The 18,289-nt window shown below is 43.3% G+C and overlaps 1 protein-coding gene across 20 annotated transcripts in view; it reads left to right on the forward strand.

The window, feature by feature from the left end:
- The window catches only part of LOC138749886 (NT-3 growth factor receptor-like), an 894,662-nt gene that overhangs the window by 724,972 nt on the left and 151,401 nt on the right, over nt 1-18,289 (forward strand). For all 20 annotated transcript variants that reach the window (XM_069911895.1, XM_069911896.1, XM_069911893.1 and 17 more), the window contains one exon: nt 13,558-13,798. In XM_069911895.1, the coding sequence (XP_069767996.1) occupies nt 13,558-13,798 (241 nt within the window). The remainder of the gene's footprint in view (nt 1-13,557; nt 13,799-18,289) is intronic.

Below are 18,289 nucleotides of genomic sequence, written 5' to 3' on the forward strand. Positions count from 1 at the left end.
TATTTGGCATCTAGCAAACCCCAGAGGTGCCGGATCCCAGGGCTTTACTCGAATTACAAAGTGCTTGGGCTGAGCTTAATGATTTTTCTTTTCCCTTTTATGTTGCGAGGAACAGTCTGAATCCTGGCCCACATTTATTTCTCAATCAACATTAATGAATTCAGATCAACTGTTCATTATCTAATGCACATATATAAAGATAAAATCCACAGATGTTCCAAACCAGAAATAAATACAGGGAATGCTGGAACTAGTTGGCAGGTTAGAGAGCTACTGTGAGGGAGAAACAGTCACATTTCAGGTCAATTGACTGGAATGTTAACTCTCCTTCTCCCTCTGTAGATGATGTCTGATCTACCAAACATTTTGAGCATTCCTTATATTTATTCATCACCTCAATATAGTTGGTAAGATTTAATTTAGAGATACGGCACTATATGAGACCCTTCCACCCTCGAGCCTGTGCCATACACTCATCTGATCCATTAACTTACTAACCCTGTATGTCTTGGAACATAAGAGGAAACCCAGGTGGACACAGGTAGAATGTTCAGTCTCCTTACAGACAGCCGCGGATTTGAACCCAGGTCACTGGTGGTGTAATAGCATTGCTTTAACTATGACTTGGTAAAATTGGCTGCGAGCTTTTCTGTTTCAAACAGTGGGTGCACTCTAATATTACTTCATTTGGTGTGAAGAAGTGATTTGGGACTCTCTGGTATTATTAGTTGCCTTTCTATCTTAAAATCTTTCTAATTAAAAAAAACTACAGATAAGCGAATGAAGGTGATTTGCTTGTCAGTCAGGAATTACCCTCTGGGATATGCACCTCACAGACTGTTTGGAATAACTTTGGTTCTGAAGCAGAAGCACATAGTTCCAGGATTGTTCTGTAGATCAGCTCCACTCCAGTGTGGATTTGTTACTGGTTTGCTGTGATATTGGTGTCAAGTCAAAACTGAGAAGAGCATTGGAATTCCATTGGAACTCTCCAAGCAGGCACTTGACCCCAAACTTTATCATGGCAAAAGGTTAAGGGCAAAGGAAATGATTTAAACATGTTCTCAGAGCCGCTTTGAAAAAATGTGTAATCACCAACTTAAAGCCATAGAGCTATGGAAATGGATGTAGAACATTAAAAAAAAGAGGTTTGGCCCATGGTGTCTGCACTGATTGATAATTTACTCTGATTCTATGTTCTTCCCATTCCTTATTCTCTGCACATTCTTGTCAACTCACTCCCCACCCATCCCACCTCCATATTCTATCACTCAGGCATGGAATTTACTGGGCAATTTACTTTGTTGAATTAACCAGCTAACCCGCACATCCCTGAATGTGGGAGGAAACTGGAGCACCTGGGAGAAAACCCATCCTGTCGCAGGGAAAACACGCAAACTCCAAGCATATGGCAGGCAAGATCAGGACTGAGCTGTGTCACTGGCGCTTTGAGGGAGTTGCTTGGCTAGACCACACAGGTTGTGGATGGAGCATTTGGAATGCATTGAGAATGTTGATATTTTCCATCAGGACATGAAGATACACAAATCGCCATCTTCCAAACTACCCACCTGTCTCATCTAGGACTTCTTGGCCCACTGGTGGCTGTCAATGGATCTCACAAGCAGTTTCAAAATCCAGACAGAGAGAATGGAAGCAAGTCATTCTTAACCCAAGAGAACTAGTGGAAGAATTCCACAATGGAATTCATATTGGCGTAGGAACATCATCCATGCTGAGAATGAATCCTCTGGGCACCCAAAGGAAAGACACGTTAGATGGGGATCATGAGATGGAAGGGTATACAGTGCCTGGCACTTGAAAGAAAACATTTCTGGCTTGATAAAGCACAGAACGTCAGCAGATAGATAGACGTGTGCTCATTATTCCGGAGTAGTACTTAATCCCATTGTTCCCGACTTGGACACAAAAATAACAACCAACTGAACCACAGCCTTGGAATAGCTTGCCTGATATTGCCAGTGCTATTTTGATAATATGATTCAACAAACACAGTCAACTCAGTGACAGAGGCAAACCAAAGTTCCAGTACGACTTTGGTTCCCAGGAACACTGCCTGTAACAAAGCACATGCCCATTGGGAAGGGAAAGAGAGGATTCTCTGAATATTATAATTGCTGAGTGAAACATGGAAGTCTGCAGGCGCTGTGATTATAATAAAAACACATAGAAATGCTGGAGGGACTCAGCCCGTCTCACAGCATCCAGAGGAGGTACAGAGACCGCCTGAGTTCCTCCAGGATTTCTGTGTGTTTTATTATAATTGATGAAAAGATCTTACAACCACTTAGAGTAATGAAACAATATCCACAATCACCGAAAGAGCAAGAGCTTTGAAATATGGCTGTTGTGTACTGAGTCTGTACCAGTGAATACATGCAGACTTATCAACCCAAACGATTCCATCGACAACAGGGGGTGACAATGCAAAAGGTTGGTGTTTCATTGCTTCAGAGACAGAAATGCTGGAGGGACTCAGCCGTTTCCAGAGGCAGTAAGGATATATTTACCTTTCATCAGGCCCAAAATGTTGGTTATACAGTAAATCCCTTGGAATCCAGAAATCCCGCAACTTAGTAAGAGTCGCTCTGGTCAGAGGCTTTATCTGTAAACTTGAAGGGGGGGGTTAATTATCTACAATGTTATTGTTTGTCTTTTGGGGGGCTCCGTGGAGGGGGGGAACCTGCAGTCGAGGTGATGGTTCAATATTTTCAAACAATGTGGCTGAAAATAAAGTTAAATGCTTTAAGGTTTATATATTCATGCAAGTGAAGATTGTTTGGTGTAAATACAGTCTAATATTTTTGTCTTTTAAACTGCTTATTCTTAATGCATGCATTGTACGAATAAATCTCAAGCAAACAGAAAATACACTTATCCGGCATCTACCAATCGCCATAGGTTCCAGGTACCAGGGTTTTAGTTTATATCTTTGCCTCCTCTGGATGCTGCGAGACCTGCTGGATTCTTCTAGGATTTCTGTGTTTTTACTCCTGTAATGAATAAATATTGGGAGAGTTTGGTAAAATTAGAGTAGGTTACATACATACACACATTTTAAAACAGATCTTATTTGAAATACTGAAGAATTCATATTCAGTGAACTTTATAGAAACAATGGAGAATGCTTTGCGCATTTCACAAGTAGGTGCTAATTGAAATTACATCATGAAATGAATAGACCATTGTCTTGGATTGGAGACAAGCTGGCTAGTTGAATAACTACAAGGCTTCTGACCTTTTTACAAAGTGCTCACAGAAAGGTCATGCCTGGGGTTTGTTTACCTAAGACAACAGCTTGACCAAGAAGGAGAACTCCTGTAGTTTGTTGAAGAAGGTGGGGGTTTTTGCAAGTGAGAGAGTCACATGGGCTTTCTAGCAGTCTCAGATGGAGGGAGAGAGAGAAAGAAAGAGAGATGAGATGAGCTCAACAAGCTCTCTCAGCTAGTGTGTGTGTGGGTGACACTAAAAGAGACTGAACAGTCATGGCTGAAACAAGCCAGGAAAAGCTGTGGGAAACAGAAAGTTCCAGAGAGGTGGATGGCTGGGAGTGCTATCTGTCTGATGTTTCTTTTGGAATAAGAGGAACAGAAAGGAACTCTGTGTTAGCCTGAAAGAAAGAAATTATCCTCTGGAGAACCCTGATGGGGCAAGTTTCATCAGCGAGACATTGAGGTGACAAATGGTGGTACCTCAATTGTGGAAATCCTGGAACAACAAATATCTCTCTGCAAACCCTACAAGAACCTTCCTGAGCGGTAAACATTTACCTTTCGAGCACCATAGCCTGGTGAACCTTATACATGTTAAATTCTGTGCACAGTCTAAGAATTGCCTGCAACCAGAGAACTTGGAAGAAGGAGAAGTGAGATTGAACTGTGAACCAAAGAACTTTTCTTAAATTTACACACACATCATACATGTACGCTTAGAATTAGAATGGGGTTAATTTGGGTTTGTTAAGTAAATAGAGATAAGGTTAAAGTTTGATTCGATTTTCATGTTTAAAGTTAATTAAAAATAACTTTTGTCTTGGTGAATGTCTATTGCTGCTGGGTTTTGTGGTCCTTTGGGCTCGTAACACTACAATGACAGCTTTTGCAGACTTTTGTGTTTCACTTGGTATTTCTTTGCCTCTTGTGGTTCTTGCAAACCAGGAGTTGTGAGTTCAATCCTCGCTGGGGCCTCATTTCCGAGAGGGGCGCTGTACAAAGTGGTGACTCTCTGTCTTCCTTACAGTAGACAAATTTAAAGAACTTCATGTACGTTACATTCTAAATGAGTAGTACATGACAATAATGGAACCTTTATTTTTTACCTTGAGAGGGAATATTCAACCATAAATGTGCCTGATGTGCAGAAACAGCCTATTTAATTTAAAGCAGCATTAGGGACAAACTGTGCTCCTGCTGTGCTTTAGTGATCCACTTCAGAACCCACTAGATTACCGGTTCAGCGGTTCAGAGAAACAATGGCCACAAATTATATGGTCTCCGTTGATGAAAGAGGCAGCAAGTTACTTTCAGCTGGAACCAGCTGTCAGGAGAGAAATAAATAAACACGCAGGCTGCTCTCAGAACAGCAAGTGAGGAAATTAAACGAAAAGTCAAAGGCTCGTCACTGACGTGCCATGTAAGGCCCCCATCTCTGACTGCTGTGGAATGACTGCAATTCAAAATGGAAGTGAGTGTTCCGGATTGAACTTGCACTATTTGTTCTTCCATCATCAAACCTTTTCTCACTTTGGAATAGGGGCACCAAATCTGCTGTGGGTATAAGAGGCTTGATGTGGGTGGGGTGTGTTGTGGGCGGGGATTGTTGTGGGTGGTGCGTGTTGAGGATGGGGCTTGTGGGCAGAGCTTGTGGGTGTGGCTTGCTGTGGGCGGGGCTTGTGGGAAGGGCTTCTTGAGGATGGGGCTTGTGGGTGGGTCTTGTTGAGGATGGGGCTTGTGGGTGGGGCTCATTGTGGGTGGGGCTATTAGAGTGAGACATGGTGGGGATTGTGGGCAAGGCTTGTTGTGGGAAGGGCTTGTTGAAGTTGCGAAGTGGGTAGGGCTTGTGGGTGGGGATTATTCTGGGTGGGGGTTTGTGGGTGGGTGTGTTGAAGGTGGGCTTGTGGGTGGAGCTTGTGGGTGTGGCTTGCTGTGGGTGGGTTTTGTTGTGGGTGGGGCTTGTGGGTGTGGCTTGCTGTGGGCGGGTTTTGTTGTGGGTGAGGCTTGTGGGCAGGGCTTGTTGAGGATGGGACTTATTGTGGGTGTGGCTTGTTGAGGATGGGGCTTGTTGAGGATGGGGCTTGTTAAGGATGGGGCTTTTTGAGGGTGGGTTCTGGATGATCACAAAATTATGTGCCCTTGTTTGTGAGATTACTTGAACAAATATCGCTATTTAGTTTTGGATCAGACCAGTTATGTAGAGAGGTGAAAAACCTTCTGCTGCTGTTTGATGGGGAGGGGAGGACAATTACTAATTTAGATCCCATCCAAGGCTCTTCACATCTTATCCTCTTCTCCTGACTTTCTCCTTTCTTCATTTGCTCATCTCTTCCAGCTTCCATTCCTTCCAACTTCCTCCTCCATCATCTAGCCCCAATTTAATCACAGCCGGCCCCTGACCCAGATCAATGTTAAGGACTGTTTCTGATGGCAATGTTGTTGTGAGCAAGGTTTGTAACAGTGGGTGGAACTTCAGCCATGATTCCTTCATTTTTATTTATACCCAATGTTTGCAAGACTGATACCCTGAGAGGGAAAATTGGGCTGTACGGTTAGCACAGCACTTTTAAAGCACCAGCGGCCAGGGTTCGAACCTGGTGCTGTCTGTAAGGAGTTTGTGTCTCCGTGGGTTTCCTCCCACCATTCAAAACCGTCCAGGGGTTGTGGGTTAATTGGGTGTAATTGGGCAGAATGGGCTAATGGGCTGAAATGGCCTGTTACTGTGTGCTGTATGTCTAAAAATAATAAAGAAAATAGTGAATCTTGTCTCAGTTTTCTGAAGTCGACCTACTTCCCTATGATTTACGGGAGCCCCATTACAACAAGGGACTATTGGTGGGCATGGAGAGAAACATGAATTCTTATAATCTAACCTATCATCCTGGCAGCTCAAGGTATAGCTTTGTATTTACTGATATTTGTTACATATTGCTTAATATTTTTATGTTACAAAATTCAATTTTTTGCAACGTGAGGAACGTTACATGGAATGAAAAAATGGACTTTCCTTTGCCATTTGTGTGTAAAAATGTCTCTTGATTTCATTGCTGCAAGAACCTCATGTTTGGGATCACACCCTCTTGTTCCATACACCTGCCCCAGAGGAAAGGACACCCTTCATATCAGCCCCTTTATTTATCTGAAGTATCTTCTATTTATGTAAGCAGATAAAATGCAGAAATTGAACAAATCCAGATTTTCATCCTATTCGCTAAACAAAATCCATTTTATACTCTCGTGTTCTTTACGACTGCTCACAGAAAATTAAAGGCTAATTGGAAGATTGGTTTGATTTTAAGTTGGATCAGGAACAAGCATGGTTGGTTAACCAAAAAAATGTTAAGTTTCATTTAAAACAATTTGGTTAAGTGAAGGCAGAACCCTTGGAAGCTTCAAAGGGTATATTGATTTCAGCAAAACTACTGAATGAAATAGAGAAATTGCTGGATTCTGACTAATAAGCTAATGAGCTGAATGATAGATAAGTGAGTGATAAAGATCCCAATGTGCTCAGAGGAAGCATTTCTGAGAGTGTCTGGGAAACATTGCTCAGACAGCTGAATTAAGTGGCCATTGATTTGATTGCCTCCTATAAACCACACTGTCCACAGAAAGATGATCACTGCTGTTCAGAATAATTAAAGTTATATGTGAAATGCTTTTGGAAAGATTTGATAAGGGGCTATACAAATGCAGGTCTATTAGATCAAATGGTTTAATTTGCAGTTTCTTCCTGGGAAGGATGCTTCTGGCAAACCAATGGGATCTGAAGCAAGAGAAGTATAGCTGGTGCAATATGTGAGCATCACTGCTAGTTAAACAGATTTGCTTTGCCCAGCAATGAATTGTCTGTGGTAATGAGGAGAGAGACAGCAAATTCCATCTGATGGCAGGTTTCTGCTCGAGAGCTCTCAATGACACAGAAACATTCTGTCATCCAACGGAAGTAACAGAGAGGAATGCTCAATTCAAAGGGAGATAGGGCAGGGAATGACCTTTTCCAAGTTCTATTAACCAATCTGACTAACCAAAAGAAAAGTCTGAGGCATGTTTGTTTCATTCTAATAAACGCATCAAGATAGTTAAGGTAATTTCAAGATAGTTAAGGTAATTTTAAAGCAACTTATTGATGAATGAGCAGTGCCCCAGAAAGAACAACTCAATTACTGTAAGACAGAGCAATTGCACAGCATAAGTGCCTGAAATGTTGCACCAGCTTCAGCCCTAATGAGAGCAGGTTAACTTGCTTTTAGAAACTTGTGATGCAGAAATGAGCTGCTATGTGTCCTGCATTACAAGGGTCAATAATCTTAGTCATGGAGTCGTGCAGCACAGAAGCAGATCCACAGAACAGCTTGTCCTCACCAAGTAACGTGCACTCCTGTTTTGGTCCTATTTACCCGCATTAGGCCCAGACTCCTCCAATTCTCTGCCATCCATGTAGTCATCTAAGTGTGTCTCAGAGAAATCCATCATACCTGCCACTTCCACTTTGTCTGGCAGCTCATTTCATGCAGTGAAACACGAACGTTTGCAGACGCTTTGATTGTAGTTAAAACACAAAAATGCTGGAGGAACTCAGCCAGTCTCGCAGTGTCCATGGGACTTAAAGATATATAACCAATGTTTTGGGATTGAGCCCTTCCTCAAGGCATAAGTGATAAAAGTCGATAGCAGGAAATCACAGTGTAACAGTGGTTTACCACAGTGACCCCACCACCAGACACATATTCCCCTCTCCTCCTCCTCTCTCCTCCTTTTGCAGGAACCACTCCCTCCGTGACTCGCTTGACCACTACACCCTCCCCACCAATTGTCCCCTGTGACCGCAGGAAGTGCTACACCTGCACCCACAATTCTTCCCTCACCACCATTTGAGGCCCCAGAGCCTCAAATATTTCACTTGAGAATCTGCAGGGGTCATCTACTGCATCCAGTGTTCCCTTTGTAGTCTCCTCAACTATGGGGGAGCTGGACGCAGGCTATACACTTGCATCCCTAGGTCCCACTGCTCCATGATGCTCTTGAGGTTATGGCTGTAAACAGGGTAAGTTCTGTCCTGGTTCGATTTACTTCTTTGCAGCACTTCACATTTCTCCAAGATGAACTGCATCTGCCATTGATTAGCCCAGTTCCCTATCTGATCTCAATCCCATTGCAAACCCAGGTCACAGCACTCTATCCACCATAGCACATATCAGCAAATCTACTCACTTTGCAACAAACATTCTTGTTGAAATTATTTATGTCTATTACAAAAAGCAAAGGGTCTGAGAAGCGAAACTCTATTGGGCACAGTCCTGCAGTCTGAAAAACTGCCCTCTACGAACATTCTCCAATTCCTCTCACTAAGCCAATTTTTAATCCAGTTGGCCTCCCATCTCGTGTCCCCTCATTATTCCACACCATCCTACTGTGTGGTCACATTAAATGAGTAAGATCTATAGAAATGACATCAACTTGTCCTTGTCTACTCTCTTTCTCCCACGCACAAACCCATACTGGCTCTCCTTCGTTCTCCTCTCGCCATTCGTCATTGATTTTGTTGATGATGGAATGTGATGAGCACACAGAGGGAGCTGTATCATTGCATCTTTCTTGGATCTAGACAAAGTACATCATGTGTGGAATAACAGTACAGGTTTCAGAACTGTGGAGAAATGAAAGTAAAGGAATTGGCTGTAATTCCTATCAATCGCATGCAAAATGTTCTCGACAGTGGAACTGCTGAATCATGTACGTTACATTCTAAACGAGTAGTACCTGACCCTGCTGGGTCAGGGCAGTAAGCTTCCTTGTTCATCTCATGTCAGGGGGATCCGATCATCAAGTCACCTGAGCATAGGGAAGCACATGAACCAAGGTCCATCTCTTCTCAAGTGGAACTGGAGATGTGGTGTGTGGTGAAGGGTGACAATATCGCTGCAAGTAGCTCTGAGATGCTCATATTGGACAAAGTGACAGGCAAGGTAGACAGTTTGCATTGCGGTTAGGATAATGCCATTACAGCACCCGGGTTTCGAATCCAGCGCTGTCTGTACGTTCTCCCCGTAACCTGGGTGCCTTTTCTTCACGTGCTCCAGTTTCCTCCCACCCTCCAAAACTAGAGGCTTGGTAGGTTATGGGGTACAACCGGTCTGTATGAGTTTCATGAGTGAGAAGGGTCTTCTAGTGTGCTGTATCATTAAAAGAAAACATTTTGCATTATTGGCCATCCAACTGTGAACATAATCATTATCTTTGGTTTTCTCTTTGTGGCATCAGTTATATTTGATCTGTGTTGGTGTACCTGGCAAGCGAGAGCAGAGAGAAGCTGGAGAAGTTCAGCAGGTCAGCCAGCAGGCCATGGAGAGAAATGGTCAGTCAATATTTCTTGTCCAGATCTTTTAATGTTGACTGACTGCTTCTCTCCATGGCTGCTGGCTGACCCACTGAGATCCTCCAGCAACTCTTTGTTCACGTTGGGTGCAGTTTTGGTGACTCCCAAATAGTTGGGATGAAGAACAAATCCCAGCACGTGGGACTAGCCCAGAGGTCAACTTTGTCAGTATGCACAAGTTGGGTCTGTTCCATGCCATGTGACTCTTGATTATAACTCCAATAAATGGTACAAAGAAAAGATTTGACACAGTGCCTTCTCTCTCCAAATGTGCTATTTGATCAGCACCATCGGATCTCGTTTCAAATTTGCTACATCTGCATTTTTCTGCTTATAGACAGGATTCGTTGGGAATGCAGTAGGAGTAAGTTAAGGGAAGGTAATGAAGTTAACTTCAAACTCAAAAAGTCAAAGTTCAGATTTATTGTCTGAGTACATCCATGACATCAGATCATCAAGTCACCTGAGCATAGGGAGCACATCCTGAGATTCTTTGAATTGTCGGCTAGGCAGAAACAGTCCTTCAAAGGACCTTCTGCACGTAGAGACCGATGTTACCTGGAGTGGGCCTTGAGGCAATATCCACTGAACCTTTTAATAAAAAGTAGTCACATATTTGAGAGAGTACAGAGTTAAAATGTATACATAAATGGAGATAGATTGAATAGGCTTCCTGTCGTGTATTGTAACGTTGACAAATTACTGCGAGGATTCTGGAAAGAAAATTCTGACATCTGGATTCGGGTGGGTTATAGTGAATCAGAATCAGAATTTATTGTCATGAACATATCACAAAATTCATTGTTTTGCAGTAGCCTCACAGAACAAACGTTGATATAAACCTCCTTACAACAATAAATAACAGTAGTGCAAGAAAAAGAAAAAGTGTTTGTGGTTCATTGTCCGTTCAGCAATCTGACAGCAGCGGCGAAGAAGCTGTCCTTGTGCCGCTGAGTGCTCATCTTCGGGCTCCTGTACCTTTTTCCCGATGGTAGCAGAGTGAAGAGGCTTGGCCTGGGTGGTGGGAGTTTTTGAGGATAGAGGCTGCTTTTTTAAGACACTGTCTCTTCTCGATGTCCTCGATGTGTGATGTCGCGGGCCAAGTTAACAACCCACTGGAGGTCTTCTAGTCCTGAATGTTGGCACTTCTGTACCAGGCAGTGATGCAACCAACCAGAATGGTCTCCACGGTACACCTGGAGATGTTTTCGAGAGTCTTCGGTGACGTACCGAATCTCCTCAAACACCCCACAATGTCTAGCAGCTGGCGAGCCTTCTTCATGATTGCATCAATGTGGAGGCTCCAGGACAGATCATCAGAAATGTTGACACCCAGAAATTTGACCCTCTCCACTACTGACCTTTGATGAGGACTGGGTCATGTTCTCCTGATTTCCTTTTGAAGTCCACAATCATCTCCTAGGTTTTGCTAATGTTGAGGGCAAGGTTGTTATTGTGACACCACTCAATGAGTGGATCTATCTCCCTCCTGTATACTTCCTCATTGTCGTCTGTGATTCTGCCGACAACCTTGGTGTCGTCAGCAAAAGGCTCATCATATCTTCCAAATTGTTTCAGTTGAAAATGGCCATTAAAAAAACAATCTTAGATATTACTGTCAGTGATTTTGTATCCTCAGGAGGTCAAATTCAATCCCTTTGAAACCTCATTCCTTATAGCAGCGACACTGGGAGTTTATTCCATCAGATTTGCTTTCAGAAGCTTGATTGCTCTGGGTTTTTTTAAATTCCTTTGAATGGTCGACTCTCCTGTTGCATTTACTATGTCGATTCCAATTTTTCACATGATTGCATAAAATGATCTACCCCAGAAAAGGGGAAAATCTCTTAAACTAATCTGCTTGTTGTCAGGAATAATTCAGCCTCATCCCTGGACCTCTTTGTGCTGAATGTTCATTCCCACAGGCAGAATATTTGCCCATCATGTTGAAACCAGAAAGTGAAACAAAATTCTGACATTAGAGCCAATTTGCTTTGTGGACAGGCTGGGTTTATGGTGGCATTTGTACTGTGGAAAACATATCCTTTTATTTCATTCATCAATCTAATATTACACGCAGGTTAACAAAATAGGCAGCCAGCCCTCACTGAGCTGATGCAGAGGGAACGGTGCCAGTCGCCCCAGGGATAGCATAAATAGACAGAACAGAACAACAGCAGTGTTTTTGCTTGTGATGGTGCTTTCTGGTTGAAGCGTGCCAAGAGTGCTGAATAAAGGAAACAGAAGGGAGGAGGAAGTCCCTGTGTAACTGGAGACTGGAGACGTGGCAGGCTGTTGAGGAGGGAAGAGTGGATGGAACTTCACTCTACCTCAAAGCTATGCGAGGCTATAGATGGAGGGATTTTGAGCAAACATTGAGATGCTGGAGGGAGTGAGTGGATCGGGCTGCGCCTGTGGAGAGAAATGGACAATGACATTTTGGGTTGGGAATTTTTATTGAGCAAAAGAGTCCCAATGAAGTATCTCAACCCGAAACATTGACTGACCATTTTTACCCATGGATGCTGCCTGTCTCGCTGGGACCCTCCAACTTCTCACTGGACCATTCCTAAACCATGTTGGATAGGTATAATTTTATACCTTGCTCACACTGTACTTACCTGCTTGACCATTCCCGACATTTCTGAGCGCCCAAAAGCTTGTTGTTGAGAGATGAAGGTGAAACTAAAAACTGAGGATATAGTTGACTAGTAGTCATGTTAAAGAACTGGGAATCCGAGATCTGGGCTAACAACCTTTAAACAGCATCCTCATATCCCAGCCGAGGAATTCAAACCCATGGGAATAGAGCAGCATTCTGAGTAGGGTCCATTCGCTGCCATTCCCCCCCCCCCCACCCTCGAGTCACAGAACATTTAAGTGGGGCCACAGACTCAAATTATCATTTAAAAACATGTTTTTAATATAGTTAGTAGGAGGGAATTATGAAAAGAAAACAATTAAACTTGACTGCTTTACAGGGAATGGGACTCAAAAATTCTGAGCAGTCCTAAAGGGATGATAGGCAAAAATGGTTGAGAATGGCTGCTATAGTATCATAGAGAGATACATCTCCTTCATTCCACATCCAGACTGACCATCAATCCATTTATAGTCATTCCAAATCAATTCCAATTTTTATTCTCCCCATGGTCTCATCAACTATCCTCAGAACCTGCCAATCACCCACACTAACATAGAATTTACCCACCAACCCAGAACGTGGAAGGAAATCAGAGCATGCAGAGGAAATGCACACAGTTAGAGGGAGAACATGCGAACTCCACACCGACGGTGACGGAGGTGAGGATTGGACCCAGGTCTCTGGCTCCGAGAGGCAGTGGCTCTGCTGGCTGTGCCCTCTGATCCATCCACTATGGCAGCATCAATATTGAGAACTGTGCAAAAGATGCGTTACAATTCTCCTTGGGGAGGAACTCTGTCGTCCTAACCTGGTTTGGTGCAACCGTCACGACAGGCCCTCCAGTTCTGGGTTTTAACTGCTTCATCTCAAAGACAATCAATGGCAGCATTACCAAGCATGTTCACCTGGTCTGGATGAAGAGAAATAGAAAAAATATTTGGCAATGATTATATCCCATGGATTAATAAATAAGCAGTGGTACATATTTAAGTGCTGGGAGATCATTGATTATAGAAATCACCTGGTGATTAGACCTATCCTGTTGCTTTCTGGTTCAGCCTCTCTGTGTGACAGTGATATTTAATGCTAAAGAGGAACTCTGTGTGTAAAGTTCAGAGGCTTTTAGAAAGAGACGTGAACATGCAGGGAATATATAAATACTTATCATGAAAGCAGCAGAGTTTTACCTTAATTTGGGCATCGTGCTTAGCACAGACATGGTGGGCCAAAGGGCCTGTTGCTGTTCTGCTGCTCTACACTCTACTCCATCCTTCTGATTGTCCTCTTGACTGGTTCCACAGGGCTCGTGGTCCGGATGCAATGATTCTTGTGGATGGACAGCCGCGAATGAAAGGGGAGATGACCATTGCACAGATGCTGAACATTGCAACACAGATCGCCTCTGGCATGGTTTACCTGGCCTCACAGCATTTTGTGCACAGGGACCTGGCCACCCGCAACTGCCTGGTCGGAGGATCGGTGCAGGTTAAAATCGGAGACTTTGGAATGTCGAGAGATGTCTACAGCACTGATTATTACAGGGTAGGTACCTCACTGAACACCGGACATTGTACGGTGGATGACTTGATGACTACAGGACATTACAGAATGGTTAACTCTGCCCACAAGCCATTATAAGTTTGGTGTCTCATCCACCATGAGTTATTTTAAGGAAGGTTCTTTACTGACCAAAGTTCCATAGATTCGGAGGAGGTCCCTGAGGATTGGAGAGTGGCTGATGTGGTGCCGATTTTTAAGAAGGGAGGGAGGGAGAAAACGGGTGACGTCGGTGGTGGGGAAGATATTGGAATCTATCATAAAAGGAGTAATAGCAGAACACTTAGGCAGAAATAATAGTATAAGGGCTAGTCAGCATGGATTCCTTAAGGGTAAGTCATGCTTGACTAACCTTCTGGAATTTTTCGAGGATGTGACAAAGAGGGTGGACTTGGGAGAGCCAGTGGATGTGGTGTATTTGGACTTCCAGAAGGCCTTTGATAAGGTACCGCACGGGAGACGAGTGGGCAAGATCAGGGAGCATGCAATTGGAGGTAAGGTGCTGACATGGATAGGAAATTGGTTAAGAAATAGGAAACAAAGGGTTGGAGTAAGCCGGTCCTTTTCAGGATGGCAGGATGTGACGAGTGGAGTGCCGCAGGGATCGGTATTGGGTCCTCAGTTGTTTGTAATTTATGTAAATGATTTGGATGAGGGGATTATTAATAACATGAGCAAATTTGCAGATGACACGAAACTGGGTGGCGGTGTGGGGTGTGAGGAGGATGTCAGGAAAATGCAGAGGGACTTGACAGGTTGGGGGAGTGGGCTGTTGAATGGAAGATGACATTCAATGTGAGCAAATGTGAGGTTATCCATTTTGGGGGCAATAATAGGAAAGATGAGTATTATTTAAATGGAGACAAGCTAGGGAGTGGGGAGGAGCAAATGGATCTGGGAGTACTTGTTCACCGGTCACTGAAGGCTAGCATGCAGGTTCAGAAAGCTGTGAAGAAGGCAAATGGCATGTTGGCTTTCATAAAGAGGGGATTGGAGTATAGGAACAGAGACGGCCTTCTGCAGTTGTACAGGGCCCTGGTGAGACCCCACCTGGAGTATTGCGTCCAGTTCTGGTCTCCAATTTTGAGGAAGGACATACTAGCTATAGAGGGTGTGCAGCGCAGATTTACAAGGTTAGTTCCAGGGATGGCGGGGTTGACATATGCTGAAAGGCTAGATAAACTGGACTTGTATCCGATGGAGTTTAGAAGGATGAGGGGGGACATGATTGAGGTATACAAAATCATCAGGGGGATAGACAGGGTGAAGTCGGATTACTTGTTCCCAATGATGGGGGAGACGAGGACTAGAGGGCATAGTTTAAGAATACAGGGTAGGCCCTTTAGGACGGAGATGAGAAAACATTGTTTTACCCAGAGAAGTGTGAATCTGTGGAATGCTCTGCCACAGAGGGTGGTAGAGCCAGATTCGCTGATTATGTTCAAAAGAGAGTTAGATAAGACTCTAGTGGGCAAAGGAGTTAAGGGTTATGGGGATAAGGCTGGAAAGGGGTACTGATGGTAGTGATCAGCCATGATCTGTAAAATGGCGGTGCTGGCTCGACGGGCCGAAGGGCCTACTCCAGCTCCTATTGTCTATTGTCTATTGACCATCGATCCTTAGAGAGTCAGGACCTCATTTATCATTTAGGTGCCTCTGACCAGTAACTGTTACATTGGAGGTATCTCACTGACCACAGATTATTATGGAACAAGTGCCTCACTAATCTTTGACTATTATAAGGTAGCTGTGTGACGAACCTACAGGGAAGATGCATCACTAATCACAGGACATTAGGGGTATATGTGCAACCACTCTTCATGCCCTCTGTATAACTGTCATCTCCTTCTTTCCTGACACTCTTTCTGCTCAATTCCTGACCATGTAGTAACTTCCCTTCCTGGCTCGTAAGAACCCGACAATCTGAATGACTCCTTTACTGAAGCAATGCCCACTTCAGTTTCAAGATCATTGTTACCAATGCCTCTTCATAAAAATCCTTGTTTTTCTCCTCCAAACAATTACCCTTTCTCCAATCTCTTTTTCACGGAACTTAAGAGAGGTTTCATTGAGACGTTTAAGAAGCTGGAGTACTTGATAGAGTAGGTGCTGGGAGGACGTTTTCCCCAGTAGATCAATTTAGAATTTGAAGTCACAGTCTTAAGAATGAAGGATTAATAATTATGGGATAAGGAGGAATTTCTTCTTAAAGTGAGAGCTGTGATCATTGGTTTATATGCAAGGGTGCTATAGATTTTTGGAAGTCAAGCATCGTGAGGATTGGGCAAATGTCAGATTAGATGCACTTTTATTGTAAGTTGCAAAAGGCTCATGGGCCACTCAACTTGATTCTGCTTTTTGAAATCTCATGTTCTTATCCAAAACCTTTAAAAATCCTGCCATGTTGGAAATCCAAGCCCTTCTTTCCAGCAACTTAATGTTTGAATTTCTTCAATTACATTTCTGCCACCTCATCCAATTGGTCTAAATCAAACTCAGAAGTGAAATTCCTGTGACTGTGATTGATGTGTGACCTTTTAAATTAAATTTTAAATTTAGACATGGTAACAGGCCCTTCTAGCCCATGAGCCCGTACCGCCCATTTACACCCAATTCACCTGCAGCCCAGGGACGTTTTTATTGAAAGGTGGGAATCCGGAACAGTCAGAGGGAACCCATGCAGGCATGGGCAGAACATACAAACCCCGGTCACAGGCTCTGTAACAGCATTGCACTAACCACTAGGCTAAGCATTCCGCCCGACTGCTTCACCTCTCTGAATACAATCAAGCATCCAGGGCTTCTCCAGGATCACCCATCCTTATTCAATTCAAGACCCAACTATCTACTTATAGTTCAAATTGAACAATAGCTTTTGACAATGCTCATTATTACATTTGTCCTGAGAATCATGTTCCTGTTTGAATTATATTTCCCTATCTTGCTAAATAAACTATCTTGTTTTCAGATTATATTTCCTATAACCTAATTTCACTATAAGGCATTGATTCAATGGGCTGAAGTGGTATCTTCTCCGACATAAGGATGTGAGAAAACTCATTGCTGTATGGTTTGTGTGAGATAAAGTGTAATAGAGAAGGGATGGATAGGTTTCCAGTGGTAGAAGAGTCTAGATCCAGAGAGCTCAGCCTCAGATTTAAAGGACATCCCTTTAGGTCAGAGATGGGGAAACATTTCTTCAGATGGAGGGGATGTATCTGTGGAATATGTGGTGACAGACAGCTGCAGAGGTCAGGCCATTGGGTAGATTTAAAGCAGAGGTTGACGTTCTTTATTAGTTAGAGAGTCAAAGTTATAGAGACAAACCAGGAGAATGAGGTTGAGAGGGAAAAAATACATTAGGTGTGATTTTAATGGCAGAACAGGCTCAATGGGCTGAATGGCCTGATTCTACTCCTTCATCTTATGGACATAAATGAAGCATTTATATGTTTTTATTAAAATTGTATTCCATGTACCGATTATCCAGATATTTCTCAATTGAGAAGGTCACTGTATTTAATATTGGTAGATCTGGTTAACCCCCCCCCCCCCCAAGAAAATGATGAAGAAACTCATCTAACACCTTTCCAGTCAGCTGTTCGGGCCCAGTTTTGTTTCCCTTGGTTCTCTGAGATGTGCAAGGAAACCAAAGTACCTGGGAGAACCCAACAGAATCACAAGGAGAACATTAAGATTCCATGCATTCCGTATGGGTGCATGGAATCCAAAGCAGGCCACTGAAATAGTGAGCAGAAGCTCTGGAAGATCTATCACTGCTTCTCCCTGTTTATGACGTTAAGCAGCCCTTCCTAGACGGAAATGTTTGTGTTCCAATGCAGGGATCCAATGGAGGGTGTGCTCCCCCCGTGTGGTTTAGAATCAGAATTTATTGTCATGAACAAGTCATGAAATTTGGTGTTTTGTGGCAGCGTCACAGAGCAAACGTTCATATTATAACCATCTCACAACAAAATATAAAAGTAACAGGGCACGAAAAGTAAGGTAGTGATTATTCAGGAATTTGATGGCAGCGGGGAAGAAGCTGTCCTTGAGCCACTGAGTGCTCGTCTTTAGGCTCCGGTACCTTTTCCCCAATGGTAGCGGAGTGATTTAATTTGAAGAGTGTGAGATCAGGTCAATCTAACCCCCTCTGTCCCTTACTTAACAGAACATAGTGCCTTTGGGTAAGAAGCATCAACATTTCAGACAAGGACCTTTATTCAGAACTGTGGCAAAATTACCCCCCAAATCTCCTCCACTGTTGAAGTAGAATGACGACTGGTTGAATTTGGAGGTCCAAAAAGTGATGAGGACATTTTCAGAGAGTTTTAAAAAGTTAAACCTGGTTTCTCTGCTCACAACTTCTGTTTCTTGGATAACTAACACTTCATAGTATTTCTAAACAAAAGGGCTTTACTGGATGCAGAACTTAAATGCAGGTGGACACCTCATACAATTAAAAGCACTCAGTAA

Source organism: Narcine bancroftii, chromosome 14 (genome assembly GCF_036971445.1).
Source record: "Narcine bancroftii isolate sNarBan1 chromosome 14, sNarBan1.hap1, whole genome shotgun sequence".
Classification (NCBI taxonomy): domain Eukaryota; kingdom Metazoa; phylum Chordata; class Chondrichthyes; order Torpediniformes; family Narcinidae; genus Narcine; species Narcine bancroftii.